This window comes from Gorilla gorilla, chromosome 17 (assembly GCF_029281585.2).
Source record: "Gorilla gorilla gorilla isolate KB3781 chromosome 17, NHGRI_mGorGor1-v2.1_pri, whole genome shotgun sequence".
Classification (NCBI taxonomy): domain Eukaryota; kingdom Metazoa; phylum Chordata; class Mammalia; order Primates; family Hominidae; genus Gorilla; species Gorilla gorilla.
This window is the reverse complement of record NC_073241.2, coordinates 81,640,693-81,662,140: the sequence shown is the minus strand read 5'-3', so window position 1 is coordinate 81,662,140 and position 21,448 is coordinate 81,640,693. Positions and strand designations below refer to the sequence as shown.

The 21,448-nt window shown below is 41.1% G+C and overlaps 1 protein-coding gene across 3 annotated transcripts in view; it reads right to left on the bottom strand.

Annotated features, from left to right (window-relative positions):
- DCC (DCC netrin 1 receptor) overlaps positions 1-20,252 on the bottom strand; it is a 1,206,401-nt gene extending 1,186,149 nt beyond the window's left edge. For all 3 annotated transcript variants that reach the window (XM_019014295.4, XM_019014296.4, XM_055367978.2), the window contains exon 1: positions 19,481-20,252. In XM_019014295.4, coding sequence (XP_018869840.3) covers positions 19,481-19,571 — 91 coding nt within the window. In that variant the 5' untranslated portion in view covers positions 19,572-20,252. The remainder of the gene's footprint in view (positions 1-19,480) is intronic.
- Between the last annotated feature and the right edge of the window lie 1,196 nt (positions 20,253-21,448).

Below are 21,448 nucleotides of genomic sequence, written 5' to 3'. Positions count from 1 at the left end.
AAGGGAGCCTGAGAAATCGAGTCTTTGAGCTGGCACATTGCTACTTAAAATGGGATATTCTTCTGTATTAAATATAAAAATGGGTGGGCAATAAGTATTTCTTAAGCAATATGTACCACATCACTTCAAACCATACAATTTCGTAAATATTAGCCATTATTATTAGTCTGCATTTTTGTACCACATGTGTACCTCAAACCCAATGAAACAGCCTATGGTGTATGGTCTAAAAATACAGACATCTCTCTGCAGTAACTCATTTATGTAGGGGAGATTTAAATACTACTTAAGGAAGAAGTTCCATTGGTGGCTTGGAGACAGAAAGGCTAAAGACAGGGAATAGGAAATGCAACATCTGTCCCCAGATCAGTCCTTCTCTTACTGAATCTAAGTCATATGTAGAGAAAAATTACAGACCCTAGTTAAATGAATTGTTGTCATGGAGGATTTTATAAATCGGAAGACACAAGCAGTATGATAGAGTTTAACAGAGGGAGAATCAACATTGGGACAGTCTTGTCAGTGGACATAGTAATAATGGTCAGGCACTGAAAACGTTCTAAAGCATTGATGCTGCAGCAGCAATCTACCAGAGGAGCAGGATGGCTGGCAAGAGATGGTGGCTGCCTGGGGACGTGAAAGCCAGCAAGCACACCAGACTTCCAGACATGTGAAGATGCCTAGCAGAAGATAACTGGTTTATGACATAGCTCTTAGGACTCCTAGAAACATGTAAGGAAAGCATTGCAGGATGCCAAAGACAAGTTTTAGAGGGTGGAGAGTATCAGTAACAATGAGGAGTAATTTTGGTTATGTTCATATTGATTTATACAACCAAGGTAATAGAACACCAGTAGAGTCGTGCTAGTGCTCACTGCCTGTTGAGCAGTGGTAATGTGGAAATATAGTAATATGGTAAATAATTTACATGGCTTTTCTGAAATGATTTTATAAGTACTCTCTGAATGAAGTGTTGTTTTCCTACTTTACAGATGAAGAAACAAAGGCACAAAAAAGGCGGAATATCTTGTCCTTGTTCTCTCAATTAGAAAGTTGTAGACCTGGGATCTAAACCCAAGTTCACCTGACTCCAGATCATCCCCTGAGCTCAAAGACCATCTCAATAAGCAGAGAGCCACCATTATTAATCTTCAGGGACAATGCACAGCCAAGTGGTTTTCAAGTGAAGTGTGTATAGGAATCACCTAGAGAGCTTGTTAAAAGTGCTGTTTCCTATCTCCTCAGTGTCCACCCAGGGACTCTTGATTCTGGAGGTGTGAGGCAAAGCCAGCATATTTGCATTTTAAAACACCCACAAGTGGTGTTGATGTGATCACACTTTGAGAAACATGCAGAGATGCTAAGGGTTACTGAAATATGGTCTGTAATTCTCAGAATAACCATACAAGAGTGCCATTCTGATCCTTAAAGAGGAAAAAAACAAGTTTAGTGGAATCAGGGCCCTGCTTGGTGTCCCACTCTTATCAAACAAGAGAGTATTTTTTACAGTAATCTTTTTATTTTAGAGCTGTTTTAGATTGACAGATACGTCGTGAAGGGTATACAAAGCTCTGATTTACCCCACACCAAGTTTCCCCATTATTAACAATTTATACTAACACGGCACATTTATAAAAATCAGTGAACCAATATTGATACGTTATTATTAACTAACGTACATAATTTAGAATGTATTTCATTTTTTCCTGAAGTCCTTTTTCTGCTCCTGGATCCCACCCAGGACAACACATCACATTTTGTCCTAAGTCTCTTTAGTATCCTCTTCCTTCTGACAGTTTCACACACTTTCTTTATTTTTGAAGACTTAGATCATTTTAAGGAATACGGTCAGGTGTTTGTAGAATCTCAAATGGGGTTTGTCTACTCTTTTTCTCATTGTAAGACTGGGGTTATGGATTTGGAAAAGGAAGATCACAGAGGTGAAATGCCATCCTTATCACATCATATCAGGGGGTACATGCTATCAACATGACTTATCACTGCTGATGATGACTTTGATTACCTGGCTGAGGTAGTGTTTGTCAGATTTTTTTTTTTTTTTTTTTGAGACAGAGTCTTGCTCTGTCGCCCAGGCTGGAGTGCAGTGGCACGATCTCAGCTCACTGCAAGCTCCGCCTCGTGGGTTCACACCATTCTCCTGCCTCAGCCTCCTGAGTAGCTGGGACTACAGGCACCCGCCACCACGCCCAGCTAATTTTTTTTGTATTTTTAGTAGAGACGGGGTTTCACCGTGTTAGCCAGGATGGTCTCGATCTCCTGACCTCATGATCCGGCCAATTTTTCTACTGTAGTTAACTTCCTCCCCTCCCCCTTGTATACCGTAGTCTTCGGAAGGAAGTCACTAAGCACAGCCCACACTTAAAAGGATATGGGTTGTACTCTATCTACTCTTCGAGAGTAGAATATATATAATATTTTGAATTCTTCTGCATAGGGGATTTATCTAAGTCTCTTCTCTTTATTCAATTATTTATTTATGTCAGTATGTACTCATGGACATTTATTTTATAGTTTGGGTTATAATAGGAAACTACTTGATTGATTTTCTTGCTCAAATTGTTGCAGCTTTGACCATCGAGAGCTCTTTCAGATAGGTTCTGTGTCCCTTTGACATACTCTATCGTTGTGGGTTTTTCACTTTTTTAAAGAATTTCTTCCTTTCTGGCACTCCAAGATGCTCCAGCCTTATCTTGTATGTTTTCTGCATAAGTTCCAGAATCAGCTATTTCCCTGAGGAGCTCTGGTTTCTTTTATTGGAGAATGGTATTAGAAATCAAGATCTGAGTGCTAGGTGGCATTTTTTTAGTACATGAATTTTGGGGGAATAAAAGAGTAGAATGTCCTGCTTTTGGAAAGTGTCCAATATGTACTGGTGAGTGCAAGGGTTAAGCCAGATTTGGAAGCAGTGGCTTATGCCTATAATCCCAGCACTTTGGGAGGCCAAGGTGGACATTTCACCTGACATCAGGAGTTCAAGACCAGCCTGGCCAACATGGTGAAACACTGTCTCTACTAAAAATACAAAAAAAATTAGCCAGGTGTGGTGGTAGGCACCTGTAATCCCAGCTACTCGGGAGGCTGAGGCAGGAGAATTGCTTGAACCCAGGAGGCGGAGGTTGCAGTGAGCTAAAATCACATCACTGCACTCCAGCCTAGGTGACAGAGTGAGCCTCTGACTCAAAAAAAAAAAAAAATGATTTAGGTTTTCCAGCCAGAACAGGTAACTTCTGTGTGATCTTAAATAAATAACTGGCCCCCAGTCTCATAACCTCACTAATAACACATGTGAGATAACTTAGCCATTTTGCTCACTTGATAGAGGTATTGAGAGATGAATATAGATAAAAGATTCAAAAGCCATTGGAAGACAGAAAGTCTCAGATAAGCATGGAACAATATCATCCTAATAATAATTTATCAATTATTAATTATCATAACCTCATATGACTGTGTACTCTGGAACAAAGAACAAAGGAAAAGCTATTTAAGTTGCAAATTTTGAGCTGGGCTACCTGCCCTTTGGCCGCAAAATGTACAGAAGATCTTTGATGAACTAGCTAACACCCTTTATGCATTAGTAATAAAGGGTTTTGGCATCCTGAACCAAAGTTTTCTACACATTTTGAAGCAAGGCTGAAAAAAAAAGATGAAAACATTAATTTCCAGCACAGACTTATTCCAGTAGTGCAGGAGCCTAAATATGCTTTCTCAGCTACTAGATTTCCAAGTTCAAAATGCAGTGTGTGATGGCATCTGTCCTTCCCTGAGCTTCTGAGACCTCCTTAAAACTATTATCAAAAGCCCTACTGGTAAAGCCTCTTTATTTTAAAATTACATTATGTATGCCACCAAAGTTATTTCTCAGATGACCTTGCCACATCTCTCTTCCTCTTTCTCCTAGCCTTATCATAAATTCGCTTGGGAAAAGGCTAGTGACCAGGGAAGTCATTGCTAGTGATGAGATCTGGTGCCTGGACTGAGAAGCTTTCTTCAGTGAAGTATCACCATCATTTTTTTTCTTTTTTGTCTTCCACAGCCTGAACATGTAAAGAACAGTGTCCACATAGGGTCAGGTCCTATGTGGGTAAGGTCCCCCAATTACCCTACCTACCAGACTCAATCCCTCTGCATTCTGGAAGAATTTCTGATCATGTTCTGTTTCTCTCCTCTAACTGCACCTCTCACCCATTTGGTTCTTAATAATACAATAATATATTGCCTTGTGACTCTGGTCACCTTTTTTTTTCTTACATACTTGCACTGCTTAGGTCTTATTCCTCCAACCATTTTGTTAACTAAAACAACAGAGGCAGTGTGTTTATATGCTGTTTAAATACACCACAGGTGCTAACAAATATGATACATGAAACACTACCTTTAAAAACATCTGTCGAATGAACAAATAAAAATAGAAACAGTTTAGTGCTCAATATGTGCCAAAGACTGTGATAATCCTTGAGTGTAATGTTTTTCAAAAATGTCTTCCATTCAGTAATGGCTTTCCAAATTTTACAAATGAGGACCCTGAATCATAGTGAGGGTCATACAGCTACATCTTGGTACAGCCAAGATTTGCACACACGTGTACATAATATGTTTCATGGAACTCATTCGTAGATTTGTGATTTAGACGCTCACCTAGCTTCTCTGGGCCCCTGAGTCCTTACCAGTAGAAAAGGGTCTTCTCAAACACCTGCCGAGGTCGTTTTCTGCCTGATCAGTGCTTTGAAACACAAGAAGTTTTGTGCTTTTCATTCTATGTGCTTTTTTTTTAATCTCCATCATCTTGTCTTGACTTTCACTGACTTCTACAAAAATAACATTTTAATGCTTTGACTCACTCAAGTCTTCAGGAATGGTGCTCTGAAGGCAAACACAGAGTCTATCCCTGGGATTATTATGTAGGAAATAATTATTCACCTACTTTATCTTGTTCCATTTTCATATATGCGAGTTGACAAATGCCCTATATGCATTCATAACGGGACTTAAAGAGATAGCAAATTCTATAGACTTTATACATTTACATTTTGCTATTTGCAGAATTTCCTCAATTTTGAATTTCTCACAAGCACTCTGAAATGCTGCCAATAACATTATTAATAATGGCATGTAAAGGAAAAATCAGGCAAAAGAAGGGGAGAGAGAAAAAGAAAACAGAATAAACCTCTAAATAAGAGGCAAGTAAAAGCTGAGTAATCCTGAAATTTACAATATCCTGAACTGAACTTTGTGAAGCTCATGCAGAAAGAAACTTCAGATTTCATGCAAATTTGAGAATAATCATTATATAAAAACCAATTTGGTAATGAGTATTTATTGAATAATTAATATGCATTCAGCACTGTACTAGACACAGTGGAACACAGAAGTGCTAGACATGACTTCTCCAATACATACATTATCCTATCATGTCCAAAAGATAACCTGATTCAAAAATGCGTTTTCTGACAGTGTTTTGGCCAAGGAGTTGGTTAAAAAAACCTTCAGTTTTGGATGTCAAGTTAGACTTTGCCACAAGATTAGAGGGTAAGGCCTCCATCTAAGTTGCTTCTAAACCTCCAATCAATCAGATATTCACCTTTTCTGGACTATTAGAACATCCCCTCATAATAGGCCTTGCTACCATTCTCTAATTGTTTCCTCATAGGACTAACAGTGTGTTATCTAAAATGCCATTTCCCTGCTGAAAATCTTTCAGGGTTCTTTCTACTCCCCTCCCCATCATAGGTACCAAATTAGGGGTGACAAACTATTCCAGTTTACCTGGGGCTGTCCTAGTGTTAGCACTGAAAGTCCTTCTTCCTGTAAAACTCCTCAGTCCCAGGCACACAAGAATGATCGGTCACTCTATTACTACTCCAGTAACTAAGTCCAGAGCAATGATGCTCTCTCTTTCTCCTATTTCTTGCTGTATATCCCACTCTCTCTGCCTAGGATTTTGTTCTCTATCTTCCCTTAATTCTTTCTTAAAGATTTATTAAATTATCTTTCCTAAGCTATAGTTTATAAAATGCATGTTTCGCTGAGAGGCAGTTCACCCCTCTATAAATAGAATTTTACTCTAGGCAGGGAGAGAAAACAGCAGCCTTACATAACCTTTCACAAAAGCCCTACTCATTTACTACCAGGACCAGAGAAGGGCCTACAGTTCATGAGCTAAGCAGAAACTTCTCTCCCCAGGAGGAACACTAGTGATTTTCATTCAGATTGATCCAATCTGCGCAGCTGAGCCCCCACGTTCTCTTCTTGTAGACTCTGATTTGGAGCACGCCAGTTAAAGCTGCTCTCTCTGCCAGGCAGTGCAGAGCAAAAGCTTCAAAACCCTGCACTGAGCTTTCTGCCTGTAAAGCTTTACTCTTCTTCAAAAACCTCTGTTACACCCCTTCTGCCCTGCCACAGAGGCTCAGGCAAATGAGCACTTGGTCTGTTTCATGCCCTGAAGACCATCCCCAATCAAAAGGCAAGGTTCAGTATGGGGTCGCCCCCGTCAGGGTCTCACTTTGAGCATGTGTGTGCTCTCAGCATCAGACTTGGGACACAGAGGAGGGAGGGAGGAGCAGGGCCCAGGGCCTCAGTGTCCCTTTTATGTGTCTTTCTTTTTCCCTGGGTCTGAGCATTTTTAAGGAAGAAAGAGAGTTGAAGGAGGGGAAACTATAGAATGAAAACCAGCAGACCATTGTAAAATATGCGTTCTTATATTGAGTATTGATGAGAAAAGAAGGGAAAAGGCAGATGGAACACACAAAGAGCATTTTCAAGGGCTTGTAATCTCAAGGAAAATGAAACGTGTCATGGTCTCCATGAAATATATTAGCCGCTAAACCACAAACCAGAAGACTCTTTGATGTTGGCATAGCTTGCCACTATAAGACAAACTCCTGAAGCCAAAGCATGCAACAGATGCTTCAAGCTAAGATAAACTAGTGTCGTAGGGGCAGTTTCCCATTGACTACATGATTACTTACAATTGTGAAGAATAGAGGCAAGGATCACCTCCCTATCTGATGCTTTCAGTCATCTACAGCAGTATTCCTCAGTCACTTGGGATTCTAATTGAGTATGTCTGGGTGTGGCCTGAGGTTTCTGCATTTCTTTTTTTTTTTTTTTTTTTTTTTTGAGACGGAGTCTCGCTCTGTCGCCCAGGCTGGAGTGCAGTGGTGCAATCTCGGCTCACTGCAAGCTCCGCCTCCCGGGTTCACGCCATTCTCCTGCCTCAGCCTCCCGAGTAGCTGGGACTACAGGCGCCCGCCACTGCGCCCGGCTAATTTTTTGCATTTTTAGTAGAGATGGGGTTTCACCGTGGTCTCGATCTCCTGACCTCGTGATCCGCCCACCTCGGCCTCCCAAAGTGCTGGGATTACAGGCGTGAGCCACCGCGCCCGGCCAGGTTTCTGCATTTCTTATAAGCTCCCAGGTGATGCAAATGCCTTGATTCCTGGACTGCACACTTGGAGTAGAAAGACCCTAGGACACTGATTCTCAAACATGACTGCATGTTGGAATCACCATCAGAGACTTTAGAATACTTGTGCCTGGAATACATCTCCGAGATTCTAAATTAATTGGTATGAAGAAGGGCTGGGCATTGACACAAAATCAAGATGAGAGCCACTCCTCCACAGAGAAGACCGTCAGGACCAATTATACCCAGTACTGCACACTAACCAAGCAAGTATTAGCTTCTAGGTGTGCCTGCTGAGTAGATGACGGGATTGTGGAAAATGAACATGGTCAACCAGGGAAGAGTTAATAGGGGAGGATGGTTTGGATGGAAAATCCACAGGAAGTGTGTCATAGGCTGGCAAGTTTGATCAGTATTGCACTATGTCAGATCTAACTTAGCTGGACCTATGAGCCTCTAAATCAAGCAAAGGCATGGGACCAGGGTCCACTAAACCATGATGTGATTGATTTCAAAATTGCCATTGGAGTCTGACTATCTTAATTTATATTTAAGTCTCTAAAATCACAACAATAAAATTGAGGCAGGTTCTAGAAGGGCTGGCCTGTGCCTGTGAAATTTTCTATTTGTAAAGACTATCTCGGGATAAATGTAGTCCATACTAACATAATACTAACAATAGCTAGCATTTATGAAATACTTATTATAAGTCAGGCATTGGAATAGATATTGTATATAGCTAACTACTGGAGTAATTTTTACCCCCAATTTAGAGTTGGGAAGCAGAGGTTGATTTTGTGTCCATTTTATAGGTGGGAAAGTTGAGGTCCAGTGAGTTTAAGGATCTCAATCAAACCCAATAGCTGGGATGCTTTTTCCCCCTAGGCTATGCCCCCTCTTATCGAGACCAAAGACCACAGGACTGTGTAGCAACAATCTTTGCAACATCCAGTGGTAGATGGTAGGTTGATTCAAGTGGTACAGTAGTTCCAGGCCCGGTGACATGGAAAGGTTACAAGCTCAATGACTTCTAAATGAGCTGTAACTGAAAGCAAAGAGAACATTCGTTCACATTTTTAAGAAATAATAATAGGGACAAAATGCATAGAAAAGGATCATATTGAGAAAATAATCTATAAAAACTCCAAAAAAAATTTAGGTTTAGGTTTACTAAACATGTTCAGGCACACATTTTGAAGGAGGCCACAGGAACAAGGAATGTCCATGGCAATTCTATTTTTATAGAAAAGGTGAAGTTTTGTTTCCCTCTGTTCAGTGATAGCTTTCAAAGGAGAAATGACTTATTACCAAGTTAATTGATAATTACTTGGATTTTTCTAGCTCTGTACACTTTTCAAAGTCCCTCTCTCGGTTGCATACATATGTCCGTAACACCTCATAATGTATCTCTAAACATATAGGATAGATAGGTTCATAAATTCACATCTAATTAAAAAAATCAAGGAAAAGGTGGCCTATGTAGTTTGCTGAAATTTTTGAATCACTGTACTGAGATTAGGAAAGATCCTTGATAAGAACTCATTTGAATTTATTCAGTCAATATCTACCAAGTACAAGTAGCTACTACTGGAGAGAGAGAATCCCAAAGTCTTCTCCAGCCTTAGCTAAGCCATTATTATGTTTAGTTCTCGTGGTCCTGGGTACACTGATCTTGGAATTCACGATTTTTCCTCCCACCATGAGGCCTTTGAGCTCACTTTTTTTTACCTGATATTCTCTCCTCTGTCCCTCCTAAATATCCCCTTCTTAACTCATTCTTTAGATGTAAACTCAGTCACTTTCTCATGGAAGCTGTCTCTGATCTGCTGTCTGAGACCCTTTCCTACAGTATTTTCTTTCTTTAAAGCCTATCTCATTTGGAATTGTGGGTTTGTTAATATATGTATTTGATTAGCATATTTATCTCATTGGGCTCTAAGCTAAATTGCCACCTTAACACAATACCTGGAACACATTCAAGAAATATGGGAAGAAAGGGTCACGAAAGTCTGGAGATGTTTTTACAGCAACAGGCCACCAGATCTGTAGGCAAAACCATAATATCCTTATTATTACCACACCAATACTTTGGTTTAAACATGATTGACAACTCTTTAAACTCCCTTGCCTCTTTTTGGTCCAATCAATTTAGGGATACAAGGATGAATGAATTGGCTCTGTCAGTCCATTAGCTAATAAATATTAATATATTATGAGTTTTTAAAATTATATTTAAGTTCTGGAATACATGTGCAGAAAGTGCAGATTTGTTACACAGGTATACACATTCCATGGTGGTTTTCTGCATCTATCAGCCTGTCTTATTTCTCCTATTGCTATCCCTCCCCTAGCCCCCAACTCCCCAGTAGGCCCCGGTGTATGATGATGTTCCGCTTCCTGTGTCCATATATTCTCATTGTTCACCTCCCACTTATGAGTGAGAACATGTGGTGTTTGGTTTTCTGTTCCTGTGTTAGTTTGCTGAGAATGATGGCTTCCAGCTTCATCCATGTCCCTGCAAATGCTGGTTCAACATACGCAAATCAATAAATGTAATCCATCACATAAACAGAACCAATGACAAAAACCACATGAAGAGCAGAACTGTTTGTGTCCCTTTTCAGTGAGTACTTTGTTCTACCTTGTATCCTACCTACCTCTGTGTGTTCCTGTCACCTTCACTGGAGGAAAAGGCCCTGCAGGGCAGAAACTCATCTAAATCTTTTATTCATCTATTTGTAATCCTTGGTAAAGGCTCAGTAACTATTGTATTATCTTCAATGAAATACTTGGTCTTATTTGGTCCTTATAATATCTCAATGATTTTATTAGGCATTGATAGTCCTTCCTGAAAACTGATAACACAAGTTTTGAGAGACCATATGTGTGTCTATGGCTGTACAATAAGCTAAAGATGATGCTGAATTTGTATTTTATAATATATGACTCTGGAGAGCTTACTTAGAAGAGCACATTAGAGTTAGGCCCCTTGATTACAAGAAAGATATAAACAAACTAGAGGGAGTTAAAGTAAGAAGACTAAACATGATTAAGCTTCTGGAGTGGTATGAGGAAAAATCAAATGAATTAAATATTTATAATCTGGTTAAGTAAAGACCAAATGGGGAGGCAAGAGTGATTTATAGCTCGAATTATTGAACACATTTCAGCCCAGAAGAGGCAGTGTCACTGAAAAGGGTATGCAGGAATCAAGAGCCAGATGACAAGGGTAATGGGAAGAACATTTAGAACAGGACTATCTCAGATGAATTGTAAAATAAATTTTTAACAGCAAAACTGATATGCTGCTGAAAACTTCCCCAAGGGAAACAGTCACCAAACCATCCCTGGAGATGCCTCAAACCAGAGAGAGAAAATAACCAGAAATTGTCCTGCAGGGAACAGCTCTGCCCAGACATTAAACATGAAAGGAAAAGCTTTGCAGATTCTTCTCTCTAATTTATATTCTTCTGGGATCCCATGAGACTGAAAAAAGATGCAGGAACAATGGATTGAGGACTCTGGGTGCAGAGGGTTTGCTTAGATGTCTCAGCCTTGGCTTACGTCTCTAATGAGTCTGCACAGAAGGCAACACACTACAGAGGCCTCTGCAAGTACATCTGAGGCTTTATTTCACTCAGGGGTCTTCATTAGCCTGTCCCATGGGAGCAGGTGAAACAATTATAAACCCAAACAAAAATTGGGGGGGTGGTGCACAAAGCACATATGTTTGTTTGAAACCCACAGTCATATATGCCATAAATGTAATAATGATATTGGGCCTATGTATTTTACCATGTTGGAAATATACCCAAATTCAAATGATCATATTAAGATTTTTAACTCAGATTTGGTGTCTACCATTACTACTCTGTGATTCTGTTATCCTTTAGTTCCATTATATTCAGGGGATTCATAAGGAGCCTCAAATTAAGCCTGGCATCCCAGCATCCTGCTTCCCTGTGAATGATTCTCTATAAAGACACAATAAACAGGATAAAGCAGGATACTAACATGGCAGGACTTGCTCTGGGTAATCAACAGTGTTACAGTGACTAAGAATGTCTTTTCCAACTCAAAATCAGTGTACATTTTGGGAAGGTGCTTAAATAAAGCCTAGGCCACAGTCAACATGGTATAGTATTAGGCGACAACTTCCTGAACATTAGACTACTGATAACATCTATGCCTAAAAGCAAAGGGTTGCTTAGTAGAAGAAGCAGAATAACTACCAATAATATTAAGGTCTAAAAGCAAAGGGTTGCTTAGTAGAAGAAACAGAATAACTACCAATAATATTAAGGTCTAAAAGCAAATGGTTGCTCAGTTGAAGAAACAGAATCATAGAATTGTCTTGCTGACATCACAAATAGCTAACAAATTAATGGAAAAAATGTTCAGACTTATAAGCAATCAGGAAAATGCGAATTAAACCCACAATGAGAAGTTACCAGATGAGGGCAAATTAAGCATATGAAAATACCAAGTGTTGGCAGAGGCATGAAGCAAAGAGGCCTTTCATCTGCCCCTGGTGGGGGTTTCAGTAACTGTAACATGTCTTTGCCTCCTGGAAGAAAAGACACCCTTCTATGACTCAGCAATTCCACTCCTAGGTATGCACCTTAAACATGGTGGCAAATTTGTGCTGGTGGACATGCACCAGAATGTTTATGCCAACTGTACTAGCAATAGCAAAAAACTGAATTTCAAAATCCATCAACAGTAGATTAGATAAACTATGGTTAATTAATATCATGAAGTATTATACACCAGAGAAAGTGACTGAAATACAGCAATATGAATCCACATAGATGAAACTCAGATACTTAACGTTCAGCAAAATTGCAAGTCAGAGAATATATACATTATATTTATTTTATTACTGTTAAGAACAGCCAAGTAAAGTAACATGTTAAAGATGTATACATATGTGGAAAAACTGTACAAAAGGCAAGGGGTTAATACAAAAATCAGAAAACTGCTAGTGGGTACATGGGTATTTGTTATTATTACATTATTATTATTGTTATCATGATCATGAATTGTATTATTAGTTATACCAAACACTATATGTATAGTACAGTTCATAATTTAAATAAATTATATAGTGTTGAAACTAATAACTAGAGTTGATCTAGTCCACATTCTCATTTAATAAGGAAAAATACATTGTACAAAGTACAAGTGACATCCAAATTAATATCAGATGCTACAGAATCATTAGCTAAAACTAATTAGATATTCCTCTAATAAGGGATTCAGGTGCTGTTTTCTAATCTCCTCTCCTACTTTAAACACAACCCCAACAAAACTTAGTCCCCTATGTCTTAACATCAAAACTAAAAGAGAGAACTGCTTTGAGGAAGTTTTATACAGGGAGGAGTTTCAGCTGAACACAAGATGTAGACAAAATATATTTTATAGCCAGAGATAAAACTCAACAATAGTAAAAGTCCATGGTCAACTGATGGGAAAAATAAACAGTTCTGTATGATGCAATGCCTTCAAAAATTATCCCTATAAAATCACATAATACTACAATGAAGTCATAGTGATGTATTGTATCTATTAAGAACAGGTTAAATTATGTTCTACATACTTTTATAGAGGCAGCTAAGTGAGTGGAGAAATATTTCTAAAAGACTATAGAAAAATAAGTAAAATCTAAAAATGTGATTTGAGTTAAAAACATTTATATTAACTGCTTAACTTCTTTTTTCTGTTGTCAAAATGTAAACACAGATTTAAGAACATTGTAGATGGTCCAGAATAATGTTGTATTGACAAGTCCTCTTATCAGAACACATTCACTAACCAGTTGGTATTTTCATCAGATAACATCCTAAAGATTCAGTTAATTCAGTGGAACATGTTTGTCCTAGATACTCTTAGGAGTAGCCTTCAGGCAAGAACCAATATTTAAAGGACGAACCAGGAAGAAATCTCCAAATTGCAATAAATACTCCTGTTAAGTTTCATCATCATAACCACAAACGGTTTTAAAGGGGCTTCCTCCCTGGAGGGCCATGGTGAAATGACTGAGCAAGCTAAAAGTCAAAAAATTTGGAGTAGTGAAATTAAGCTAAAGTATATCACGAAGTAGAAGTAGATCATAGACACTGGGATCGTGGAATTTACTAGAAAAGAGAAACATTCCTACAGAAGTCATGCCATAAGAATAGCCTTAAAAATATGATCAATAAATATGGAATGATTTGTGTGTTTCCTACTTGAACTTCTCCCCCCAAGAAATGAAAGCTGCGAATAATATGGTTGTTTGGAACTATTAATAAAAGAGCAATATGCACTGGTATTACCATTGGCAAATTCCCATCAATATTGAAAAAGAAGGCATATTCAATCTTATGCATTATTATGTATTTCTAAACCACACCATTGGGACAAAGCTCAGGTATTTCTAAACTACCAAAGAAAACACTTTCACTTAATAGTTGAATTAAAGGGATTTAGTTGTTAAACCTCAGGCTAAAATTTGTCAAATAACTTTGGAGCACTATAATAATTTTGATCATCAGTCAGCCAACCTGTATTTCTCCATGTTAGTATGGAGTTAAACCAGAGAAATATAAGATAAGGAATTAATATTCTAGAGTGAGAGAAAGAAAAAGTGTGTTACTAAATTGTGTTTCATTTACCTGAGTCCTGCAATGATAAAGGTGCATAATACTTTACATTTTATTTTTTGCTATTACCTTTTTGGCATATGCAACATGTAATTCTATCTTGCACATTTTTTATTGGCCTGCAGGGAAAATAATCTGGATTGTTCATCCTTTCTTCTTGACAAGTTTAACACTGGCTTTCCTTCATATCTTGTTTTGAAGAACAATATCTTAAATACATTGGGTCAGTCCCATGCTACTGATATTATGATACTATTAAGAAATGTTTTTTCCTCTGAAAAGTAGTAACTTTGAAAAAGGTTAAAGTTCTATTATTCCAACCTGGTAACACCGTTTTGGGAAAAAAAGTAGCTTAACTAGGTTGGCATAACCTATTATCTTATAGAGCTCACTCCTGTCTCTCTTAAAGATTGTGAGCTCTAGAACTTCAATAATATTGGCCGAGAGGCCACAAGTTAGAATGTCTTAAGATAACAACACTATTTAGCTGCTTTTGGAGTACAGTTTAACTCTCCACCAAAAGCAGCATGCATGAACATTTAAAAATTTATTTTTAAGGCAAATCCCCCTGACCTTGCAAAGTGGAACACAGCATATTAAACACAGTGCCTGTGGGTCACAGCCTTGGTTTCAGAGTGAGAAAGGCTTTCTTGGGCTGCGTCAAGGGAGGCAGTATTGATGCCACACCTCTTAGAGATGAGAGTTTTGATTCCTTAGAAACGAGCTGAAAAGAAGCAAGCAGCCCACAGCAGGCTGCCGAAAAATTCACCGGACATTGTGTTGCTATTTAATTGAGTGTCTATCAATCATGAGTTAGTGAGATTCCAAGCTATGATTCCTTAAGATATAACTGTTGTGACAACTCATGAAACTCTTAAATTTTCCTCCAGAGCATTATAAGGAAGGAATGGAAAAAGTGGGGGAAGAAGACTTGACGTTTACATTTTATGAATTGTAAATGTGCATAGTATTTACTATTCCTCTTTAATACTCTTTAGGGAGTACAGTACTTTTCCAGAACCAAGTGACTTTTTATCCTTAGTTAATCAATCAATTAATCAAGTAATTTCAGCAGGTTTGTGACATTACTCTTTGGCCTCAGGCAAAGCTAAGATTTCTTGAAATTTATGTATATAGTTCATCTAAGAGATTATCATCTGAGGTAGATTAATCATTCAAAAATGTATAGCTGGGTAGCAAATACCTAAACAGAGCAATGTGTTCCCAATTTGGTGCAAGTTTCTGATAGTAGCGTGGGCCAGAAACTTCCTATGGAAAGTAGGAAGATCTGTAATCAGGCAAGAACTCATTCTCTAGTGAAATTGCAAGTGCCCTTATGTAATTAGAGCTATCATAATTCACACCAAAGTCAGCTATTTGAAGTAGAAGGTATGAGGGGGTGGAAATCCTCCTTCTTTGTGTGTGGATGTGGACATTGAATTTTAATTTTAAAGAAATACCCGGAAACAACTGCATTCTCTTTAAATAGTTATCTTTACTGGCGGAATCATGAAGAAGTTTCATATGCAAAGTTTGGGATGGCAAATTCTCCAAAGAAATGGTAAGAACACTTACTTTAAAATGTAATCTTAGGGCACAGTCTCCCATGGAAAGAAATATTCTGTTCAGAAACTTCAGCACTGCTTTTAAACATGCGGCACCAGGTAAAGATAAGTGTTTTGTCTGGAAGTCAAAATTTAAATCAGGGCTCATTTCCAAATGACAGTGATCCTACTAGATGATCCTACTGCGTGCAGCTGCAAACATTCCAGGAGCATATTATATGCATTTGAAGAATCCCAGACTGTTAGATTTATGAAACTGGAAGCGAGAAACATTTCCTCTCATTAAAGATGCTTTTGAGATAACTGAGTTGCTAGAATTCCTTTAGAAGATGCAGTATCACAACTTCCCTCTCTAAAAACAAGTAAAAATATCCCCGCCTCCCCACCAAAAAATCACCTCCCCATATATCTTGTCAAGCTTCCCATTGGTTTAGGAAACCATACTACAGCCTGCAAATATCCTGTACTCTAGCAGAAACTTTCAGCAGAGCTTCATTCAGGAATTTAGGTAGGATTAAGGCTCTTCCTCTTCAATGAAAACAATAAGGAAGTTTGCTAACAGGTTAACTTGCCAGAGAAGAAATTTAAGTCATAGACACTGAGAAGTTATAAATCTCTCCCCAGAAAAAAAGCCTATCAGCATCTCAAGCCAGGCTGGCTTTTAAGAGCATTAAAGCAAAGGCACTAAGCCTAATATATTCACATATAACACATGTGGTGGCCGTTTCACATGCTTTATAACTCAGAGGGCAGCTGCTGCTGTGTGGGAAATGGACACTGACAGGTCACTGGTGATTTACACTGCGGCACGCACAGAGGAGTGGACTGCCAGCCTACCCCGAGCCCTCAGGCTCTGCCATACTCCCGCCACTCAAAAGCAAACCCACATGGGGGCATCTGATCTGCTTTGGTTGGGGGAATGAGAAGAGGTCGCCTAGGGAGGGCGACCAGCCTCATTTCAGCGTATCCAGACTACATTAAACACTCACAGATTTTTTTCAATGCAATGGAACCCAAACAGGTATGAAGAATTAATTAATATGTATGCCTCATTTTTCACTCGTTAACATCCAACATCTAAAATTGTTATCTTATCTGAGATCCCCTGAGACTCTATATGGGTCCTGTGCCTGTGGCTCATGTCAAATATATAAGAAGATGACATCTTACAGAAGCCAACTAAAAAGTCACCATCCTCCTCCCCCAACATCAAGTCCTCACTCTCTACTGACACTGTTCAGGGCTGTCCTTTGTTAAATCATCACAGTTTCATACAAATCTACAGCAGCTTCAGACTTTACCTAGAAAGTGGGAAAGGGCCCAGTGCTATTGTGCTAGTCTCCATAATCCTTTGTTACCAATCAACAAAGTCTTTAAAACACCCGGCTGAATGGGAATTTCTCTGTCAGTAAACTAGACACTTGGCTTTATTAAGGGCACCTCCTACTGGTCCTTTTATAGAGTGAACTATGCTCCCGTTGTAAGTTTCCTGCCATGTTCCTAAACCGGGGAAATTATTACTAAGAGAAAGAAGTGATACTCAGATTAATGAGCAAAGGCCAGAGTGATGTGAATTGGCAATATCTTAAAAATGCACCATCCATTTTCCTGCGAACTGCGCAAACTGCATCACGACTCACTTGCAAATAACAGATATGGATTTAGAAGTGCAGAAAAGTTTAAAGATTTAGATCCGTTAGCCTATCCACCAACATAACCCATGTGTATGTGTGTGTATGTATCCCTTCCTTACATCTGCTTTTTCAAGCATAGATCTGTCTGTTGAGGACAAAATTAAAATGAAGCAGTAATACATGGCCCTGACTCTCTGGACAAGAAATGTAAATAAGTGCAAAGAGAATATTTAATTAATTTAGACATTAATAAAACGCACATAAATTTATCTCTGTTAATCTACCCCCACCCTATGCCAGACAAAAGTCACTTGAGTAATAGCTTTAAAATACTGTCGTGTAATTGACAAGACATCATTGTTCATTTTTGTACACCTTGCTTCATGCAGTGCATTCAGCTAGCACATTTCAGGTCAGCAGTGCTGCTGTTAGGCAGACTTTCTACCCAGTGAGGGATGCCCCCTGAACTTCCCCTTTCCCGTCCGCATAGGTCTCCCAAACTGCCATAGAAAGCCCAAGTCAATCTTCTGGGCAGAAGGAGGGTCCTCTTCCCCGCAGCCTCTAGCATTTGAGGGTCTCGAGGAGGGAATTTAAAACAGACACCTATTCATTACTGCGGAGATGCCCACCTCTCCACCCCCGCCCACCTTTCGCTAGAGTAATTGTTGAGGACAAAGCTCCGGGAGAGAAGAGCCAGGGGAGGAGGGGACCGGCCCGGGAGGCACGGACGGAGGGAGGGAGCACCAGCGGCTAAGCGTGCGGATGCGGGTACGCGCTCATCACAGGACAGCGCGCGTGCACACACACACACGCACACACACACCCCCCCTGCCTGCTTTCTGTGTCTCTGGCCAAAGGAAGATGGGGAGCTGAGCCCGAGTGCAAGCGCAGATTCCTGCCCGCGTGCGGCCGAGCCAGGCTTTGGGGAGCCTCGGGCTGCCTTGGCGCTTGACTGTCTGAATCCCTCGCGACCGTGAGAGGCGCATTTTCCGCTCGCGTTCGCAACCCTTGGCCATGCAGCACTTAGCAGAGAGGAGAAAGCCGGAGCTGCGGGCTCCGGGGAGGCTGGGGGCTTGGCCGCGATTGATGTGCCATTCCCTGTTAATTTCCCAGGCACGAACTGGGGAGCTCCTACTCAACGCCCGGTCTCTGCCTGAGCTTGTTTTTCCTTTGGATTTGGAAAAAGGTCGTTTTCGAAGGGCCCTGAATGCTCATCCAGACGCTCTCCTCTCCTTCTTTGCCAGGACTGCTCACTGTACCCCAGTGCCCATCTACACTTGTGGTGAGGTCCCGCAAAACAAGTGGACCTTATCATGAGTCATTTTGCTCTTTTCTATTCTTTTGGCCGTCGAAGCCGCCAGCTCCGTATTCGGAGATTACAGCAGTCCTGATCAGCCAGCCTCCAGGTCCCTCTTTCTCCTGCACTAGCCAGATCCAATCCCCAAACAGTTTTGCCATTTTTAATTAGAAACTGAGCTTGGCAAGTGCCAGGGTCAGGGCGCCGGTTCTCTGGAATAATCAATCACTTGGAGTTTGGAGGTGTCCTGGAGCTATATGGAGACTCAGCTTGAGAACTACATTCACCGTTAAAAAATAAAACAAAATTAAACACACCTCCTCTCCTCCTTGGCAACTCTGTGCCTCCTTCAGTACCAGGATCCCCTCCTTGGAAGTACCAAAACATAGTAGCTGTCCCTTTCCCTATTCTCAATCACCAAGTCCAAAAATCCAAACCAAAAGGAGATGTATTCACACACCAGCGACTCAGCCCCACCATCTACATTCTGCGCAGACTTCCTCAAAGCCCCTGGATGTCCTCCTCGCCTGCCCCTGTTGCCCCAATCCTCCCCACTTGGTAGGTTTCTGAGGCTTTAAGGACCCAGCCCAGTTCCTTTCAACGATATCCCCAGCACCTGCCCCAGCCCGCCGGCTCTCCAAACCAACCCAAGTATTTGCAGAAGCAAAAATGCGTGAAGCATCAGATTTTACAACAGCGAAGGGGCGCCCCTTGTACCACCCCCCCACCATCATCCGCCCCCAGGGGAAAAAAAAACTCTTCTATTTTTTATCATCGGTGCGCAAATGGGGGGCAGCGCAAGCGCCAAATCTCTTGCTATCCCCCACCCCAATTCTACTACTCGCCAAATGAAATGAGAAGGGAAGTGGGGTACGGAAGGGGGTGCGACGAGAAGAAAGGAAAGAGCCACTTACCGGTTACTTGAAGATGAGCGCTGAGCAAGGAAGCTCCGAAGAGTACAAAAGCCAGCTTGGGTACCCAAACACATCCAAGACTATTCTCCATATTTCAGCCAACACCTTCGGGGCCAGGGGTCGCGGGCAGCGGCAGCACTCACACACATGCACTCACACACGCATGCACACATGCACATACACGCGCCGAGCCCCTTCGGCTTCCTCCTCCTCCTCGTCCTCTTCCTCCACCTCTTTCTCCACCTCCCCTGCGCCTCTGCTGCCTTCGAAGCCTTTTTCCTTGTCCACTGACAGAATCAGCAGCAAAAGCAGGCAGCAAAAAGTTCCATTCGGTCCAAGAGATCCCGAGCCCCGGTGAAACCTTAGAAAACTAACTCAAGGAAACGGAGGGAGCCAGAGGAGGAAAGACAGCTCTCTGAGGGGCTCGCAAGTCATCAATAAACCACATCCAGGAGGGACCAAGAGGAGATGGAAGGCAATCCTGTGGCCGGGCTGTGCATTAAAAGGTTGAGGCTGGTTCCATGTCGTCGCTTGGGTAAAGTTGAAGAGACAATTCCGCGCAAGAGCTGGAGATGCTGTTGGTTTTTCTTCCGAGAGCCTAGGGGACCCAGGGAGGAGAGGCGGGGGGGACTGCGGGGTGGAGCGCTCTCACTTGTTACTGGGGTGTCCGCCAGCGGTGTGCGAGCTGGGAGTTGGAACCGTACTACACATTGATCCGGAGAAGTGGAGGGCTGGAAGGGAAAATGTGGAGACCGGAGGGAAACGAACTGGATCAGGCAAAGATTCCACGGGAAGGGGGTGGGGGCAGAGAGACTATGGCTTAGGGAAAAAAGAGCGGACCGAGGAGGCTTCCAGCAGCTGCATTTGCCTGGTCTGCGTATAAATGCGCAGGGATGCCCTCTGTGGGCAAAGCGTGGGAAGTCACTTTTGTCAATGGAGCCTGCGAACATCCTGAGCGTCTGGAGGTTTTGCAGCGACTGTGTTTGACACTCAGCCTTCAGGAAATTATTGGTATTTGACTGTAAAACCTAGGCGGGCGTTTAAGGCGGAGGAGGTGGCCAGGATGTTTACTTCCTTCTCTACCCTTGGCATTATTTAAAATACAATTTTTCATTTGGAAAGAATCACCTGATCCAACTCCCTTCTAGGACGGGAGGGAAATCGAGATCCTGAAACGCACAGCGGACAGGACAAAGGCCAGAAGTTATTTCCTGACATAATAGCTAAGGGGCCTCCTTTTGTAGGACGTCTCATGTCGTCTGTGTTCTCTCTTCTCTCGCAATTGTTTTCTTTAACATATTTAAAAGCACTTATCATGTTCCAGGTGTTCTGCTGGCTCCCAGGAAATAGTTGGGACATCCAGTGAGACTCAGTCTCTATCCTCAAGGGGTTTGTGATCCGTCGGGAGAGAAGCTAAATGGATAATTATAAAGTATCGTGATAAATATGATGGTTCATGTAATGGAGGGGGTGCTCTGGGAAAACAAGAGAGACGTTTCTCCAGTCCCTGGCAGATAAAGTGAAGGAACCATACACACGTGTGTGTGTGCACACACACACAAGCACACACACAGCAGGAAACTTAGGAAGGGTGAACAGTAAAGCCCTTTCAGGAAACGGTTTTAAGCTGAGTTCCTTTGCATAACTTGTCTCTGCTGCGGGAACTCAAGCTCCTTTGAGAAGAGAGAGGTTGTATGCCATCCATCTTTGCACTCCTCACAGATGCTAGCATAGAAGTTGGAATTCTGAACATGCCAATACGTTTCTGCAGAATAAGTGAACTTACAAACCAATTAATTTGGCCGGGAAGGATAATGAATAGAAATGTCATTCTGGTAAAAGTTCCGTCTTTAAGGAGATGTTCAGCGGTGGATTCAGACCATTCCTTACTAGATTCTTCCCCACCTGTTCTTGTCACCCTCCCATGCTCACCAGGCTGTGAGCAGAGAGAATGTGAACATCTATTTA